General features: G+C 41.4%; 1 protein-coding gene across 10 annotated transcripts in view; it reads left to right on the top strand.

Annotated features, from left to right (window-relative positions):
• MPP7 (MAGUK p55 scaffold protein 7) overlaps positions 1-19,101 on the top strand; it is a 250,221-nt gene that overhangs the window by 196,158 nt on the left and 34,962 nt on the right. For all 10 annotated transcript variants that reach the window (XR_013827385.1, XM_079915242.1, XM_079915244.1 and 7 more), the window contains one exon: positions 888-1,058. Coding sequence is in view for 9 of the 10 variants with exons in the window: in XM_079915242.1 (XP_079771368.1) it covers positions 888-1,058 (171 nt within the window). In the remaining variant the exon portion in view is untranslated. The remainder of the gene's footprint in view (positions 1-887; positions 1,059-19,101) is intronic.

Raw genomic sequence — 19,101 nt, forward strand, 5'->3', positions numbered from 1 at the left:
TGAAATGGGAGTTGACTGAGAAAAGGAACTTTTGCAGCTGCTTTTCTAAGCCAACATTTCAAGTGACAGTGGTGAGCTGGAGGGGACCGTTGAAGCAGACAGGAAATTTATTTAAATACTCGAAAAGCTGTTTAATAAAAGATGACATGGTCTATTCATAAGAGTGCACACTTATGGCTCTGAAACTTATTTGCAAATTTCAGTAGCCTTCAAATTATAAAAGCATAGAATTTCCATAGGAGAAGAAGAACTTGGGGCTTGGTCATTTGCTCCACCCCCTGGGGTCTCATAGCAGTTAAGTAACTTGCTCTTAGTGACAGGCAGGTTCTATCTGCCGGATCTGTGCAGAGGCCTGTTTGACACTGTGCTCTCCCTGACTTTAGTTTTCTTTCTGTTTAACAATAGATGCTGTCTGTGGCACAGGTATGTTGTTAGGCTGTGCTCAGAATATAGCATAAAAGATTCTAGTACTTCTGAGTGGGAATATTCAGCATTTATATTTAAAGTGATTTTAGTGCTTTTAACTTTTTCTTATCAAATGTGTTCATCAGTCAGTCTGTGAAAAATTTTCTGTATGACGCCTGACCTCCTTAATTTGTTTTATCACGTAGTTATTTTGGTTCCTGATTTCGGAAAAGAACTCTTTATGATTTGGAACCGAATAAAATTTATGATAGTATAACTATATAATTAAATGTTAGATGATTCGCTTAACAGTCGTTTTCATGAAATAGTGGAACATCTATTTACCTTTATTACTAAGTGCACTTGTAATGATATTATGGTGAATAAAATCCAGCCCAACTTTGAGGGTGTTTTCTTTCTGTATTGTGGTGGGGTCTCTTTTTTTAGTTCTAATTGCTAAAAATAGTTTTTTGTATTTGCAGCTGGTTTTAGAAGAAGTTTCCGTCTTAGTAGAAAAGATAAGAAAACAAATAAATCCATGTATGAGTGCAAGAAGAGTGACCAGTACGACACAGCCGATGTGCCCACATATGAGGAGGTGACACCCTATCGACGGCAGATGAATGAGAACTACAGACTCGTTGTCTTGGTTGGTAAGTGATTGTTTTGTGTGTGATGCTGAGGAAATAAGTGAGACAGTGGGAATTTAACCTCAAAGAGAACAATGCTGGAAATTTTCAAGCTAAAAAAATCTCACCTTAACACCTTTTCTTCGGCCTCTAAAATGAAACCTTTAGTCTTTTTGTACCTATGACATCGAGGAGACTTTCAAGACCTCTGGGCCACGGCGTTGGCATCTCACTGGACCCTCTGTGGGACAGGGGAGAGCAAACACTGTCACAGTGTATTCAGCATATCAGGGCAACTAAGTAATAGAAATGAAAAAATTTAATGTAATCGCGTTTCCTTTGATTCATTTTGAGGCAGTAGCCATGGTATAAGCTTCCTATGGGTTTAGATCTTTGATGAAGTTCTAGGGTGTTTAAAGCTAGAGAGTTAGCGAAACTGCGAAAAGTAAGTATATGCGGGGATTTCCATAAATACTGGTCTGATTTGCATTAACATCCTAGCAGACGTCTTGTCCAGCCTTTAAGATAGGAGCAGACACAACCTTCGTGTCCCCACCCCACCCTTGTTTGTGTTTCTTTACAAGTGTGGTGACGGGTGTATAGGCTTCAAGGATCAAAGCCAGTGATTTGGGGGGAAAATCTGGAGCCTAGAGTCTATCTCTTGTTAATTGTGCCTTTATAGACTGAAGATGACAGTTATGCGGATGAGAATAGATGGAAAAGCTAGAGAATCCCCCTTTCCTTTGAAGGTAACAGCGTGTTCGTAACAGACGGTAGGTGACCCGTAGGAAAGGATGCAGCTTCTCACATCCAGTGGCTCTGGAGGGGATCATGGCGTCGCCAGATATTCCCACTGTTGGCACTATTTAGAAATACGTATTCACACACTCCAAGGTTTCCTTTAGTGACTGTGCCCCCTTCTAGTCTGTGTATACTGGACCCTCACCCCCTCTCCAACCCCACCTGGAAGAATGTTCTCCATAGGTCTTTTTGCTGCCTGGAGCGCTTACAGTGCCCCAGCTTCCCTCCTTGTGGAGCTGAGCGAGCGAGAGCCCAAGCCTTCCCCAGTTCCAAGTCCTGTTACCTCGTACTCGGGCTCCTTGGACCTCCTGCCCCTGTCCTCGCAGCACCCCTGCCCCGAGCCACCCCTCAGCAGCACCAGTCCCTGCAGAGTCCCTCCCAGCCCTGTCGCATACCTGCTCTTCACCCGAGGGGAGGTGTACTTTGTGATAAAAGGGCAGAGATAGTGTGATTTCCTACGTCCCCTTAAATCTAGATGACCCTCTCTAGTCCAGGAGTTATTATTACAACTATATAACCTTTGGTTTTCTCCACGGGATCTAATTGAAAGAAGAAAGTAGGATAAACCTTGCCTTTTTTTCTTTCCTTTAGGTGCTAACAATAAAAAAAAAAACCCTTTCCTTGGGGCTAAGGAAGGGGAGATAGATGAGGATAAGTTATAAGTCTGAATACTAATCCAGGGAAGAATAAAATTAATCACAGAAGCAACTAACCATAGTTGGTGATTATGGAAAGGAAATAGCCACTCCCTAGAATCTTCCAAAGGAAAAGGGGGTGGGGAAAGCTTGGCCTCACACAGATAGAATTAATCATGGGTTTCTGTGAAATGGTACTGTATGCAGATGTCATTCCCCAGCCCTTGAAATTCCTAGTATCCATTTTGTAGATTCCTTGACACTTTTCAGGAATAGTTAATCCTGTTATCTGTGAATAGAGACAGTTTTGTTCCTTCTTGGCAGGAATTTTTTAATTCTCGCCTTACTGTATCTCCTCCTCACTGCAGGCTCCCCAGCGTGATGGTGAATGGCAGCGGTAGTATTCAGTCTTTCACCAGGAAGTATGATACTAGCTATCGGTTTAGCAAATTAAGCAAATTCCCTTCTATTATTAGTTTGCTGAGACTATTTATCATGAACTGACGTTGAATTTTGTCAAGTGGTTTTTGTCTGCGTCAGTTGAGATGATTATATGTTTTCTGTCATTTGAGCTGTTGCAATGCTGACTCGTATGGATTGCTTTTTGAATGTTGAATGAGCCTCGCCATTCCCAGCACAAACTCCACTAAGTCGTGACATATTAGTCTTTTGTATAGGACCCAGTTATCTCGCCTGCAGGACCCAGTTATCTCGCCTGCAGGACCCAGTTATCTCGCCTGCAGGACTCCAGTTATCTAGCCTGCAGTTTTCTTATGATGTTTTTGTCTGCTTCTGTATCAAGGTAATGCCATATTCATAAAACATGTAGGGAACTGTTTCCTTCTCTTCATTTCTCTGGGGAGTTTCTGTAGAATTAGTATTATTATTTTTTTAAATGTTTGGTAAAATTCTCCAGTGAAAACACATTTGGGCACGGAGCCATCTTTTGGGGGATGTTTTTAACTACAAATTTAATTTCTTTAAAAAAAAGGGAGGGGGGAGAGAGAGAGAAGGGGTGGAGAGAGGGCGAGCAAGCATGTAAGAGAGTTCATCTCTACACACACACACACACGCGCGCGCGCGCGCGCACGCGACTGTTAGGTTTTCTTCTTTTTTATTTTTAACATCTTTATGGGAGTATAATTGCTTTACAATGGTGTCTTAGTTTCTGCTTTATAACTAAGTGAATCAGCTATATGTATACATACATCCCCATATCCCCTCCCTCTTGCGTCTCCCTCCCACCCTCCCTATCCCACCCCTCTAGGTGGTCACAAAGCACCGAGCTGATCTCCCTGTGCTACGCAGCTGCTTCCTACTAGCTATCTATTTTACACTTGGTAGTGTATATATGTCCATGCCACTCTCTCACTTCGTCCCAGCTTATCCTTCCCCCTCCCCGTGTCCTCAAGTCCATTCCCTATGTCTGCATCTTTATTCCTGTCCTGCCTCTAGGTTCATCAGAACCATTTTTTTTTTTTACATTCCATATAAATGTGTTAGGATACGGTATTTGTTTTTCTCTTTCTGACTTACTTCACTCTGTATGACAGACTCTAGGTCCATCCATCTCACTACAAATAACTCAATTTCATTTCTTTTTATGGCTGAGTAATATTCCATTGTATATCTGTGCCACATCTTCTTTATACATTCATCTGTCGATGGACACTTAGGTTTCTTCCATGTCCTGGCTATTGTAAATAGTGCCGCAGTGAACATTGGGGTGCATGTGTCTTTTGGAATTATGGTTTTCTCTGGGTATATGACCAGTAGTGGGATTGCTGGGTCATATGGTAATTCTATTTTTAGGTTTTTAAGGAACCTCCGTACTGTTCTCCATAGTGGCTGTATCAATTTACATTCCCAACAACAGTGCAAGAGGGTTCCCTTTTCTGCAAGCCCTGTCCAGCATTTATTGTTTGTACACTTTTTGATGAAGGCCATTCTGACTGATGTGAGGTGATATAGCTCATTGTAGTTTTGATTTTTATTTCTCTAATGATTAGTGATGTTGAGCATCCTTTCATGTGTTTGTTGGCAGTCTGTATATCTTCTTTGGAGAAATGTCTGTTTAGGTCTTCTGCCCATTTTTGGATTGGGTAGTTTGTTTTTTTGATATTGAGCTGCATGAGCTGCTTGTATATTTTGGAGATTAATCCTTTGTCAGTTGCTTCATTTGCAAATATTTTCTCCCATTCTGAGGGATGTCTTTTCATCTTGTTTATGGTTTCATTTGCTATGCAAAAGCTTTGAAGTTTCATTAGGTCCCATTTGTTTATTTTTGTTTTTATTTCCATTTCTCTAGAAGGTGGGTCAAAAAGGATCTTGCTGTGATGTATGTCATAGAGTGTTCTGCCTATGTTTTCCTCTAAGAGTTTTATAGTGTCTGGCCTTACATTTAGGTCTTTCATCCATTTTGAGCTTATTTTTGTGTATGGTGTTAGGGAGTGTTCTAATTTCATTCTTTTACATGTAGCTGTCCAGTTTTCCCAGCACCACTTACTGAAGAAGCTGTCTTTTCTCCATTATATATTCTTGCCTCCTTTATCAAAGATAAGGTGACCATATGTGCATGGGTTTATCTCTGGGCTTTCTATCCTGTTCCATTGATCTATATTTCTGTTTTTGTGCCAGTACCATACTGTCTTCATTACTGCAGCTTTGTAGTATAGTCTGAAGTCCAGGAGCCTGATTCCTCCAGCTCCATTTTTCTTTCTCAAAATTGCTTTGGCTATTCGGGGTCTTTTGTGTTTCCATACAAATTGTGAAATTTTTTGTTCTAGTTCTGTGAAAAATGCCATTGGTAGTTTGATAGGGGTTGCACTGAATCTGTAGTTTGCTTTGGGTAGTATAGTCATTTTCACAATGTTGATTCTTCAATCCAAGAACATGGTATATCTCTCCATTTGTTTCTATCCTCTTTAATTTCTTTCATCAGTGTCTTATAGTTCTCTGCATACAAGTCATTTGTCTCCTTGATAGGTTTATTCGTAGGTATTTTATTCTTTTTGTTGCAATGGTAAATGAGAGTGTTTCCTTAATTACTCTTTCAGATTTTTCATCATTACTGTATAGGAATGCAAGAGATTTCTGTGCATTAATTTTGTATCCTGCTACTTTACCAAATTCATTGATTAGCTCTAGTAGTTTCCTGGTAGCATCTTTAGGATTCTCTATGTATAGTATCATGTTGTCTGCAAACAGTGACAACTTTACTTCTTCTTTTCCGATGTGGATTCCGTTTATGTCTTTTTCTTCTCTGATTGCTTTGGCTAAAACTTCCAAAACTATGTAGAATAAGAGTGGTGAGAGTGGACAGCCTTTTTCTTGTTCCTGATCTTAGAGGAAATGGTTTCAGTTTTTCACCATTGAGAACGATGTTGGCTGTGAGTTTGTCATATATGGCCTTTATTATGTTGAGGTAAGTTCCCTCTATGCCAACTTTCTGGAGAGTTTTTATCATAAATGGGTGTTGAATTTTGTCAAAAGCTTTTTTTGCATCTGTTGAGATGATTATATGGTTTTTCTCCTTCAGTTTGTGAATATGGGATATCATATTGATTGACTCACGTATATTGAAGAATCCTTGCATTCCTGGGATAAACCCCACTTGATCATGGTGTATGATCCTTTTAATGTGCTTTTGGATTCTGTTTACTAGTATTTTGTTGAGGATTTTTGCATCTGTGTTCATCAGTGATATTGGCCTGTAGTTTTCTTTCTTTGTGACATCTTTGTCTGGTTTTGGTATCAGGGTGATGGTGGCCTCGTAGAATGAATTTGGGAGTGCTTCTCCCTCTGCTGTATTTTGGAAGAGTTTGAGAAGGATAGGTGTTAGCTCTTCTCTAAATGTTTGATAGAATTTGCCTGTGAAGACATCTGGTCCTGGGGTTTTGTTTGCTAGAAAATTTTTAATCACAGTTTCAATTTCAGTGCTTGTGATTGGTCTGTTCATATTTTCTATTTTTCCTTGTTCAGTCTTGGAAGGTTCTGCTTTTCTTAGAATTTGTCCATTTCCTCCAGGTTGTCCATTTTATTGGTATAGAGTTGCTTGTAGTAATCTCTCATGATCTTTTGTATTTCTGCAGTGTCAGCTGTTACTTCTCCTTTTTCATTTCTGATTCTATTGATATGAGTCTTCTCCCTGTTTTTCTTGATGAGTCTGGCTAGTGATTTATCAATTTTGTTTATCTTCTCAAAGAACCAGCTTTTAGTTTTATTGATCTTTTTCATTTATTTCTGCTCTGATCTTTATGATTTCTTTCCATCTGCTAACTTTGTGGGGGGTTTGTGTTCTTCTTTCTCTAATTGCTTTAGGTGTAAGGTTATATTGTTTATTTGAGATTTTTTGTTGTTTCCTGAGGTAGGATTGTATTGCTATAAAAATCCCTCTTAGAATTGCTTTTGCTGCATCCCATAGGTTTTGGGTCGTCGTGTTTTCATTGTCATTTGTTTCTAGGTATTTTTTGATTTCCTCTTTGATTTCCTCAGTGATCTCTTGGTTATTTAGTAGTGTACTGTTTAGCCTCCACTTGTTTGTATTTTTTAAAGGTTTTTTCCTGTAATTGATATCTAGTCTCATAGCGTTGTGGTCAGAAAAGATACTTGATATAATTTCAGTTTTCTTAAATTTACCAAGGCTTGATTTGTGACCCAAGATATGATCTATCCTGGAAAATGTTCTCTGAGCACTTGAGAAGAAAATGTATTCTGTTGGTTTTGGATGGAACGTCCTGTAAATATCAGTTAAGTCCATCTTGTTTAATGTATCATTTAAAGCTTGTGTTTCCTTATTAATTTTCATTTTGGATGATCTGTCCATTGGTGAAAGTGGGGTGTTAAAGTCCCCTACGATGAATGTGTTACTGTCGATTTCCCCTTTTATGGCTGTTAGCATTGGCCTTATGTACTGAGGTGCTCCTGTGTTGCGTGCATATTTACAATTGTTGTATCTTCTTCTTGGCTTGATCCCTTTATCATTATATAGTGTCCTTCTTTGTCTCTTGTAATAGTATTTATTTTAAAGTCTATTTTGTCTGGTAGGAGAACTGCTACTCCAGCTTTCTTTTGATTTCCATTTGCATGGCATACCTTTTTCCATCCCCTCACTTTCAGTCTGTATGTGTCTCTAGGTCTGAAGTGGGTCTCTTGTAGACAGCATATATACGGGTGTTGTTTTTGTATCCATTCAGCCAGTTTATGTGTTTTGGTTGGAACATTTAATCCATTTACATTTAAGTTAATTATCGATATATATGTTCCTCTTCCCATTTTCTTAATTGTTTTGGGTTTGTTATTGTAGGTCTTTTCCTTCTCTTGTGTTTCAGGCCTAGAGAGGATCCTTTAGCATTTGTTGTAAAGCTGGTTTGGTGGTGCTGAAATCTCTTAGCTTTTGCTTGTCTCTAAGGTTTTTAATTTCTCCACCGAATCTGAATGAGATCCTTGCTGAGTAGAGGAATCTTGGTTGTAGGTGCTTCCCTTTCATCACTTTAAATATGTCCTGCCACTCCATTCTGGCTTGCAGAGTTTCTGCTGAAAGGTCAGCTGTTAACCTTATGGGGATTCCCTGTATGTTATTTGTTGTTTTCCCCTTGCTGCTTTTATTATTTTTTTCTGTGTATTTAGTTTTTGATACTTTGATTAATATGTGTCTTGGTGGGTTTCTCCTTGGATTTATCCTGTATAGGACTCTCTGCGCTTCCTGGACTTGATTGACTATTTCCTCTCCCATATTAGGGAAGTTTTCAACTATAAACTCTTCAAATATTTTCTCAGTCCCTTTCTTTTTCTCTTCTTCTTCTGGAACCCCTATAATTCGAATGTTGGTGCGTTTAATGTTGTCCCAGAGGTCTCTGAGACTGTCCTCAATTCTTTTCATTCTTCTTTCTTTATTCTGCTCTGCGATAGTTATTTCCTCTGTTTTATCTTCAGGTCACTTATCCGTTCTTCTGTCTCAGTTATTCTGCTATTGATTCCTTTTAGAGAATTTTTAATTTCATTTTTTGTGTTATTCATCATTGTTTGTTTGCTCTTTAGTTGTTTTACGTTAAACGTAAAACGGCCTTGTTACGTCCTTGTTAAACGTTTCTTGTATTTTCTCCATTCTATTTCCAAGATGTTGGATCATCTTTACTATAATTACTCTGAATTCTTTTTCAGGTAGACTGCCTATTTCCTCTTCATTTGTTTGGTCTGGTGGGTTTTTACCTTGCTCCTTCATCTGCTGTGTGTTTCTCTGTCTTTTCATTTCGCTTAATGAAAAGCTGTGTGTTTGCGGTCTCCTTTACACAGGCTGCAGGTTTGTAGTTCCCGTTGTTTTTGGTGTCTGCCCCCAGTGGCTAAGGTTGGTTCAGTGGGTTGTGTAGGCTTCCTGGTGGAGGGGACTGGTGCCTGTGTTCTGGTGGATGAGGCTGGATCTTGTCTTTCTGGTGGCCAGGACCACATCCGGTGGTGTGTTTTGGGGTGTCTGTGGCCTTATTATGATTTTAGGCAGCCTCTGTGCTAATGGGTGGGGTTGTGTTCCTGTCTTGCTAGTTGTTTGTCATAGGGTGTCCAGCACTGTAACTTGCTGGCTGTTGAGTGGAGCTGGGTCTTAGTGATAAGATGGAGATGTCTAGTAGAGCTTTCACCATTTGATATTATGTGGAGGTGGGAGGTCTCTGGTGGACCAATGTCCAGAACTCAGCTCTCCCATCTCAGAGGCACAGGCCTGACACCTGGCCAGAGCACCAAGACCCTGTCAGCCACACAGCTCAGAAGAAAAGGGAGAAAAAAAAAGAGAGAGAGAGAGGGAGGGAGGGAGGGAGGGAGGAAGAAAGTAAAACAAAGTTATTAAAATAAAAAATTTTAAAACCATTAAAAATTTTTAAAAAAAGAAAGAGAGCAACCAAATCAAAAAACAAATCCACCAATGATAACAAGCACTAAAAACTATACTTCAAAAAAAAAAACGGACCGACAGAACCCTAGGACATATGGTAAAAGCAAAGCTATACAGACAAAATCACAAAAAGAAGCATGCACATACACACTCATAAAAAGGGAAAAAGGAAAAATACATATATAAAAAGGAAGAGAGCAACCAAATCAATAAACAAATCTACCAATGATAATAAACTCTAAATACTAAACTAAGATAAATATAAAACCAGAAATAAATTAGATGCAGAAACCAAACCCCAAGTCTACAGTTGCTCCCAAAGTCCGCTGCCTCAATTTTGGGATGACTCGTTGTCTATTCAGGTATTCCACAGATGCAGGTACATCAAGTTGATTGTGGAGCTTTAATCCGCTGCTCCTGAGGCTGCTGGAGAGATTTCCCTTTCTCTTCTTTGTTCTCGCAGCTCCCGGGGCTCAGCTTTGGATCTGGCCCCGCCTCTGCGTGTAGGTCGCTGGAGGGCGTCTGTTCTTCGCTCAGACAGGACGGGGTTAAAGGAGCCGCTGATTCGGGGGCTCTGGCTCACTCAGGCCGGGGGGAGGGAGGGGCACGGAGTGCGGGGCGGGCCTGCGGCGGCAGAGGCCGGCATGACGTTGCACCAGCGTGAGGCGCGCCGTGCGTTCTCCCGGGGAAGTTGTCCCTGGATCCCGGGACCCTGGCAGTGGCAGGCTGCAGAGACTCCCCGGAAGGGGGGTGTGGATAGTGACCTGTGCTCGCACACAGGCTTCTTGGTGGCGGCAGCAGCAGCCTTAGCGTCTCCCGCCCGTCCCTGGGGTCCGCGCTTCTGGCCGCGGCTCGCGCCCATCTCTGGAGCTCCTTTAAGCGGCACTCTGAATCCCCTCACCTCGCGCACCAGGAAACAAAGAGGGAAGAAAAAGTCTCTTGCCTCTTGGGCAGCTCCAGACTTTTCCCCGGACTCCCTCCCGGCCAGCTGTGGCGCACTAACGCCCTGCAGGCTGTGTTCATGCCGCCAACCCCAGTCCCCTCCCTGCGCTCCGACCGAAGCCCGAGCCTCGGCTCCCAGCCCCGCCTACCCCGGCGGGTGAGCAGACAAGCCTCTCGGGCTGGTGAGTGCTGGTCGGCACCCATTCTCTGTGCGGGAATCTCTCCGCTTTGCCCTCCGCACCCCTGTGGCTGTGGTCTCCTCCGCGGCTGCGAAGCTCCCCCCTCCACCACCCGCAGTCTCCGCCCGCGAAGGGGCTCGTGGTGTGTGGAAACCTATCCTCCTTCATGGCTCCCTCCCACTGGTGCAGGTCCCGTCCCTATTCTTTTGTCTCTGTTTATTCTTGTTTTTTTCTTTTGCCCTACCCAGGTACGTGGGGGGTTTCTTGCCTTTTGGGAGGTCTGAGGTCTTCTGCCAGCGTTCAGTAGGTGTTCTGTAGGAGCTGTTCCACGTGTAGATGTATTTCTGATGTATTTGTGGGGAGGAAGGTGATCTCCGCGTCTTTACTATTCCGCCATCTTGAAGGTCCTCCCTAGGTTATCTTCTTGAGTGAGCTTTGCCAGTTTGTCTGAAGGAATTTGTCCATTTCATCCAGGGTGCCATTTACATAAGCATTAAGCTGTTCATGATATCCCTTTATTATCATGAATGGGCTGTAGTATCCTGTGGTAGTGTCCCCACTTTCATGCCTGATATCATACTTTGTGTCTTCACTCTTACATCAATTATCTATTGTTGTATAATAAGTTACTGCAAACTTAGTGACTGATTCCTTCCCACTTGGGAGCTGCTTCATCAAAGTGTGTGAACTGAGAAGGTAATCGAGAGTCAGCCCGGAGCTGGGGGCCACAGCCTCACACGGCCTGGCAACACATTCCACATTCTGTTGGTTAGAAGCAAATCACAGGTTTCACTCACATTCACAGAGAGGGAGTGTACACAAGGGTGTTGAGAGCAGGAGGTGAGGGTCATTGCTGGCCTTCTTGGAGTCCACCTGCCTAGCTCTTTGTCCAATGTATCGGTCTTTTATAGCACCAGATTTACGTTTAACATTTTAAAAACTTCTCTTTTCATAATTTCATTGATTTCTGCTCTTTATTATTATTTCCTTTCTCTGCCTACTTTGGATTTATTTAATTTCTCTTTTTCTAGTTTTATCAAGTTGAATCTTAGATCATTGAACACAGTTAATTGTGCATAAATGTAAATTTAAATTTCCCTCTAAGCCCTGCGTCCTACGAATTCTGATCTGTTATGTTTTTATAACATATCATTCAGGTCAGAATATTTTCTAAATTCCTTTGTAACTTCTTTGACCCGTGAATTGTTTGCAAACGTGTTATTTAATTTCCAAATGCTTGGGGATTATCCAAGTACCTTTTGGGTATTGATTACAGTCAGAGAATATGCTTTGTATGATGTCAATTCAGTTTGTCAGAATTTTTTTTTTTCTGGCCCAGAATATGGTCTGTGTTGTTGAATGTTCTGTGTGTATTTGAAAAGAATGTGTTCTGTTGTTGTTGAATAGAGTATTTTATAAATATTATTTAAGTCAACTTGGTTGATAATGTTATTCAGGCCTTCTGTATTCTTACTAATGATTTGTCCGTTTGTTCTGTTAATTGTTGGGGAAAGAATTAAGTTCTCTGTAACGGTAGCTGTGTCTGTTTCTCTTTTTACCTCAGTCCACTTTGTTTAATAGGTTTAGAAGCTCTGTTGCTAGGTAGATACACATGTAGGGGTACTGTGTTTTCTTAATGAATCCACTCTTACTATGTGATACTCTTTTTTACCCCAGGTAATGTTCCTTGTTCTGAAGTCTGCTCTGTATGATATATAATGTAGCCACTGCAGCTTTCTTTTGCTTATTATTTGCCTGGTGCATCACTTTCTGTCTTTTTACTTCAACCCATCTATATGTTTATTTTCTGCGTTTTTTTTTTTTTTCAGACAGCATAGTATTGGGTCTCACTTTAGTTATCCAATCTCACCATCAGTGTCTTTAATTGATATGTTTAAACTTTAACATATACGTTTATATATATATATTAAATAACGGTTTTAAGTCTACTGTTCTATTATTTGTTTTCTGTTTGGCCATTTGTATTTTTTAAATTTTTCTTTGTTCCCATTTCTGCCTTCTTTTGGGTTATGTGACTATTTTTTCTTATTTGATTTAAATAAATTTGATGACTTTTTGGCTTTATCTCTATGTGTAATTATTCTCTAGTTGTTTTCAGGTTTTTTCCTTATCTTTGCTTCTTAGCTGTTGGATTATGATGTATCTTTTATTTTGAGTTTAACCTGTCAGGATTTCCTGGACTCCTCAAATCTGAAAATTTATGACATTCACCAAATTTTAGAAATTTTTGGCCATCTTTTTTCAAAGACTTTTGTGCCCCAGCCTCTTTCCCCTCTACTTCTGGGGCTCCAGTAGTACATATGTTAGACCCTTTACTGTTGTCTCACCAGTTTTTCCAAGTGTTTCTCTGTTTCTCATATTTGATGATTTGTATTGGTTTATCTTCAAGGTCTCTGACTCTTTCCCTCATCACCTCTGCTTTGCTGTTGAGCCCACTGAGCGAATTTTCTTTCTTTCAGGTATTGTATGTTCTTCAATTGGGAAATTACCAGTTCTTTTTCATAGTGTTTGTTTATGTAGGAAGAATTTCATTTTTCCATTCATTTCAAGTGTGTTTACTTTTACCTTGTGAAGCTTAGCTGCTTTCTTGTCTTGGAAAATTCCAGCATCAGGGTCATCTTGGGGTCAGTATCTGTTGCGTTTTTCCTTGAAAATTCGTCACCTTTACCTTGTTCTTTGTATGTTGAATCATTTTTCAGCACCCTGGACGTTCTGAACATTATTTCGTACAGACTTTGGGTCTTACTGTATTCTGCTGGAAGATGCTGAGTTTTTTAGCAGGCTGTCAGCCTGACTAGGCTCCCTCTGCAGGCCTCAGTTCAGTTTTCAGGTCTTTGCTGCTCTGGGTCTGTGCCATGCGTGGGGCACTTGGGTAGTCAGAGGCACTGGTTTGAATCTTAGTTCATTTTTCCAAGCCTCCGTTATGCTGCTCTGGGTTCATCTCACTCACGCACAGCTTCAGGGTAAACCACATCTTTGTGGGGTCTTAGCTGTTCGGCCCACTGCTCCACTGTCGGCCCACTGCTCCACGGTTCAGCTCTGAGAGAGACTCACCCTCTGGGCAAAGCCCAAGAAGAGATAAAAAAAATAAAATGGGAGACTTCACCCCCTTGGGGGTCACCTCTCCGACCTGGCTTCCTTTTACTCTCTGCCCGCTTTTGTTTGCTTTTCCAGAGCCCCAGAGTGCTGCTTTCTGTGTGCCGTCCAGCGGTTTCCGTTGTAATCGGTGGACCAGGTAGGCTGTACTGAGCTTACCCCCCTGGAGTGGAGCTAGAGCTCCCAGCGTGTACAGCTGTGCAGACTGGCACTCCGCAGTCAGCCTCCTCAGAATGGGGTGACACAGCCCTAACTTTCATGTCTCCTGCTCACAGTTTCAAAGGGTCATCAGAAGAAAAACACAGCATCATCCCAGCTACTTTTTAAGGTAAATTAATGGTCCCAGAAATATGTATCACAACATTCCACTGTGAGCCCAAAATCACAGAGTGCCCTGCAGTGTTTTGGCTTCTGCTTTACGTGAGTATCGACTGTCTAGATCCACAGTCATTGAACTAAAACATATCTGGGTGAGCTCTTTAATGAAGAGGTTAGTTTAATTGTAGGCACTTGTCTTGCCCTGAATCCCCTTTGCCTCTTGATCTTCAGGTTCCTGGCTCCTGTCTCTAAATTGAATGTGGACCCTGTCTTGTGGGCCAGGTGTCTTAGTCTTCAGACAAGCACACCGCTTGCTCTTGTCACTGTGTATTTACATTCCCAGCAGGATCCTAGAGCCTTCTTCATTTTAATTTTAGTTGTTTAGCATGTGACGTCACTCAGACTGCAGGAACTGCTCTTTCTCTGTCTCCTTCTAGCAATTCCTTAGGTTTCTGAGGCCTGATTTTCAGGGGAAATTTCCCTTTTATCTCCCCAAAGGAGTGTTACCCTCACGCAGCTCCTGCACTGGAGATGCTAAATGTTGATGCTTCGAAGGGGTGCCGTCAGTGAAGATCCTTATTTCCTGTGCTGTGTGCTTCTCCCCCACTAGCATTTCCTTGCTCTTTGGAGTTTTCCAGGCCTTGAGTGAGTAATTAATGCATCACTTCAACAACGAGCAAAACACCCTTGTTTATGACTTAGATTTCTCTGTTATGGACTAAGATCTAACTATAGCGTTTTATGACTCTCTGCTGTTCCCAACTGCGTTCAAAGTGTCCCAACTGTTTTTCAGTTTTAACTCGTTTCTTAAGTGAGCCCTGACCTTCCTCTGCCCTGTGTAATAACAGTGGCCAATATGTATCGAGTGCCAGGCGCTGTACTCAGTTCTGTGCTTATATTATTTCATTCAGCCCCCACCATGACCATGAGGTAATACTTTTCATATCCCCATTTTACAGAAGAAACTCAAGCACAAAGAGGAGAGAGGTTACTTGCCCAAGATCCAGCTACTAAGCTGTGGAACCAGTTCAGACCCAGACAGTTCAAGACCAGAGCCTTAGTTCCTTACCTCACTGTGGAATATTGCTTCTAATCTGAAAAATCAGGGCTGTGCTGACACTGTTTGCTGGTTCCAAATATCCTACTTTTCTCTTTCTTTCTTTGATTTAGGGCCCATCCATTCATTTTTCTGACACATAGCTCCATGTTTTGTGGAAGTTTAGATCTGAGTCTACCAAGAGCGTCTCTCGTGCAGGAGTCACGTTTCCACTCGGGGCCTCGGGGTCAGGCCAGCCCTGCCTGCCCTCCCTGCGCCATCTGCGAAGGGCCCCGCGTTGCCCACAGCATCACGGGTCCGCTTACCTTACTGGTCTGCTTTCCTGCTCCTTACGTCTGCCAGCTCCTCCCTGAAGTATCCTAGCAGATTTGCCCGCCCTTTTCCTCTTCGATCTCTTCACCTGTTGGGCAGCCCACCTGGGTAGCTCTCCCGGCCACCGAGGAAGGGCTCCGGGCTTGCTTTGACCGTCTCCTCTGTCTTCGGGCTTCAGCCGTAGCCCGCAGCCGTGTTGTGATGGTGGAGACAGGCGCCTGCTACCCCAGCGGGGTAGCCTGCAGCCCCTGCTCCGGCACTTCCCAAACTTTAAAAGGCATTTGACTCACCTGGGGATCTTGTTCATATGCAGGTTCTGAGCTCATACCCTGGGGCGAGGCCAGAGAGTCTGCATTTTGCTTTTTGCCTGCCCTTCCTGGTCATACTGAGGTGCTAGCGCTGTGCACCCCGGGGAAGCCCGTTGCCCTCTCTGCTCAGGTTCAGTTGCCGTTACGTTCGTTGGTGGTGGTTGGCAGCTGCCTGCGATTTATTTTGGTTTTCTGCTTTTCTTAGCCTCACACTTGCATTTTGTGCTTTTGCATATGCATGCGTTATAATGATGGTTTGAAGACTTCTGATTTTTCTTAATCTGCTATTCTGGAATATTTTAGGTTTGGTCTATCTGTTTAGAGCAACTGATTTATGATTTTTTAGCCTTTATTCTGAAATTCCTATTAGAAAAATAAGTTTATTTGAAACTCTAGCTCTTAACACTTCATTTCCCTGTTTTGGAGCAAGTGCTGGTAAAAGGTAATGTTTAAGAATGCAGAACTTTTTACTATTGCATTACAACAGAACAGACTTAATGAAGAATATTGGTCTTGTTTTTCTGTGGTGTTAGAGTACGTATTATACCCAGGCAGATAGTAGATCCTGTATGTCTACATGAAAAATAGAGAAAGAAAATCACGTAAAAATATTAAATTCACACAGACTTCTTATCCTGTTTCTACTAAAGGAAGGATTTATAAACTTTTCAAAATCAGGAATGCCTGAATGCCAGATGGAGGCTGGAAATTGCATTAAGCTGGTGTCACTGACCGAACATGAGGATATCTTCTGTCTTCTGCCTGCACTGTGGCCTTCTGTAGACTGGCCTCCTAAAGAATTTCCCATTATTCACTTTCTTCTATGTGGTCACCACTCAGAAAGCCTTCCTGCTTGTCCCGTGTGGCACAATTTGAGGTATCGGAAGTTTAGAGTTTATTGTCTCGAGAAATCTTCTCCATCTACTAGATCCCGTGATATAGTGCAGGATAGCGTGGATGGTAAGAAACAGGCTTCTGGGGCAGGATAGGCTGAGTCCCCATCCAGTTCTGCACTTCAGTAGCTGGTGACACCTGCACATTTCAGATTTTCTCTGGCTTCAGTTTCTTCCTCCAAAAAATGAAAATAATACGATCACCTGCTTTCGAGGTTTGTTTGAGAGCTAAATGAAATATTTGCAAAGGGTTTAGGCCAATTCCTGGCCCTACTAAAGTTTTAATAAAATGTAGCTCTTATATATTAGCTAAAAATACTAACAAGATAAACATGAAGTGTTCAAACATGAATAGGCCTCTGTGGATTTTGAAGCTCAGTGTTCAAAATGCTGAATAAATGAGATTATTTAGCAGTTTATCATCTAAAAGAGGTAGTCAAGCAGTGGACTCCAGTTTTGGAAATTCTCATTGTTCCTGCATTAACTGTTTACTTTTCTTGATTGTAAAGATTATATATTTAAAAAATAGTTCTTGGATCCTGTAACGTGTACGGAAGACGGAAAGAGTATAAGCACCGTGGTCCCCAGCCTCATCTGTTTTCTCTCAGTGTTCACAAAGCCATCAGGAATAGCGGGATTCGCCCTGAAACTGTTAGATAAATATCATTAAGGAGCTACCCAGAATTATTATCTCTACATTTTTACCATAATATTGCATGACTTTAATTCTCAGACTTAATGTTCAAGAAGTTAAAATTATCCAAGTTGTTAACATGGCAAAAATATGACAGGGGAGGACTTTGAGCCTTGATTGGAAGTATTTACTTTTCTCTTCATTTTGGAAAGATGCTATTCCAAGCCACATTTTAGCAACTAAAACATCTCAGTGATGGTTTCTGTTATATTTCCTTCTGCATTTAAAAGTATTTTCCAAAAAGTATGTTAAAACCAAATGACAAGCATTTAGTACATTTTTCTACATAAGTTTTATCTTCGGCGAAACCTGACTTTTTAAAAAGTAAAGTAATGAAACCAAATCATGTGTGTGTGTTTGCCGGGACCGCTACTAAAACCCTTCAGGGCTTAAGGCAGTAAAGAGCAAGGCTTATCTCTGGGGGTGGTCAGACAGTCTGTTACTTGTTCTTTCTGGTTAGGAGACAGAAGAGGAAACTGACAATGAATCTTTCTGTATGTTTCACCTTGCACGTTCCAGCGTGAAGCCCTATTCTGCCTCCTTTGTGCTGACTCTCCTATGTTGCCTAAAGACTGCCTTGTGGAAGTAGTTTGAATAAATCAGCATTTGTAAGACTGTCGCCATTTTCCCATAAAACTGGCAGAGCAAAAAGTCTCCCCCATAAAGCAGAAAGAAAAGTAAGCAATCATGACTAAATGTAAATGTTAATATGTTTATTAGGATTCCCATAGCTTTTGTTGAACGTTGATTGAAGGTTTGTGGGAATTAGAGTCTGCCCTGCAGGATTTTAGACAGACAACTGTAAACCCAGAAGTTATCATTGACTCTATGAGTGTGTGATAGATTTAAAATGATAATCCTTGTATGTAAGAGGTAGATATGATCTTTATTACAATCACAGTTGGCTGTTGGTCTACCTTAAATGTTGACACTCTGGATGACTTCCTCGGCCTAAATCACAGTTACGTTCGTTTGGGGCACAGACTGCCAGGTACTGTTCTAGACGTGTGAATTCATCACCGAAGAACACAACATTCTTTTCGCTTGGGGTGTTTACATTCTAATGAAAGGACATACAGACAGAAAAGATACTCATAATAAATTAGCAATAAATAGTAAAGTCAGTTGTATTGTACTTGGAGGGTGATAAATGGTGTAGAAGAAAGTAAAGCAGCGCAGAGTCAGGGGACCTGGGCGTTGGCCATTGTGAATAGAGATCATGGGAGCCGCACTGAAAAAGTCGCAGTTTTGAACAAACTGGAAAGGAATGGATAAGGGAATTATCCATCTCTCTTCTGCTTAGCTAAGGAAGACCCAAGGATGGTTTTATGTTGCCTTTTAATTTTACTGCACTCTTGTCTAGCCCTGAGTTAGAGGAGAGACAGGTACTTAAGTCGAAGTCTGGTGTAAATAGCTGCTTTGGAAAAAATAATGCCGTTTCAACAAGCCTCCTACTTCCTTTTTCTTTTCTTTCCTCTTCTCCTCCTCCTTCTTCTGACATCAGCATAAAAACTGATGCTTCGTTAATTGCGTTTTTCTTCTATTATGAAAGCAACAGAGGAAAGAAAATCAGAATCTCTAACAAGGTTTGTTATGAACTGCAAAGTTGCTGCGTTTTCTCTGTAGTTTGATTCCCAGGGTTTTCTAAACAGATTTGTCACTCTCCAACACAAAAATCCAGCCACACGCTAATGCGATCATTGTAAGATTGTGAGTCAAATATAATAGCATGATTGTTTTTATTTTATGCCTAGAGCAGCAAATATAGTATATAGTGCTGCAATATGATAAGTAGACTTTTTATAACGTGTCTGATCTAAGGGATACCTAGAGATTTCATTTGATATGTTTTGCAATAAATCAGATGAGTAAGTGTGGTTTTTTTAGGTCACAAAAGCAGTTTGAGTATTTATTGCAGTCTCCAGTAA

Source organism: Stenella coeruleoalba (genome assembly GCF_951394435.1).
Source record: "Stenella coeruleoalba genome assembly, chromosome: 2".
In the NCBI taxonomy this organism is placed as follows: domain Eukaryota; kingdom Metazoa; phylum Chordata; class Mammalia; order Artiodactyla; family Delphinidae; genus Stenella; species Stenella coeruleoalba.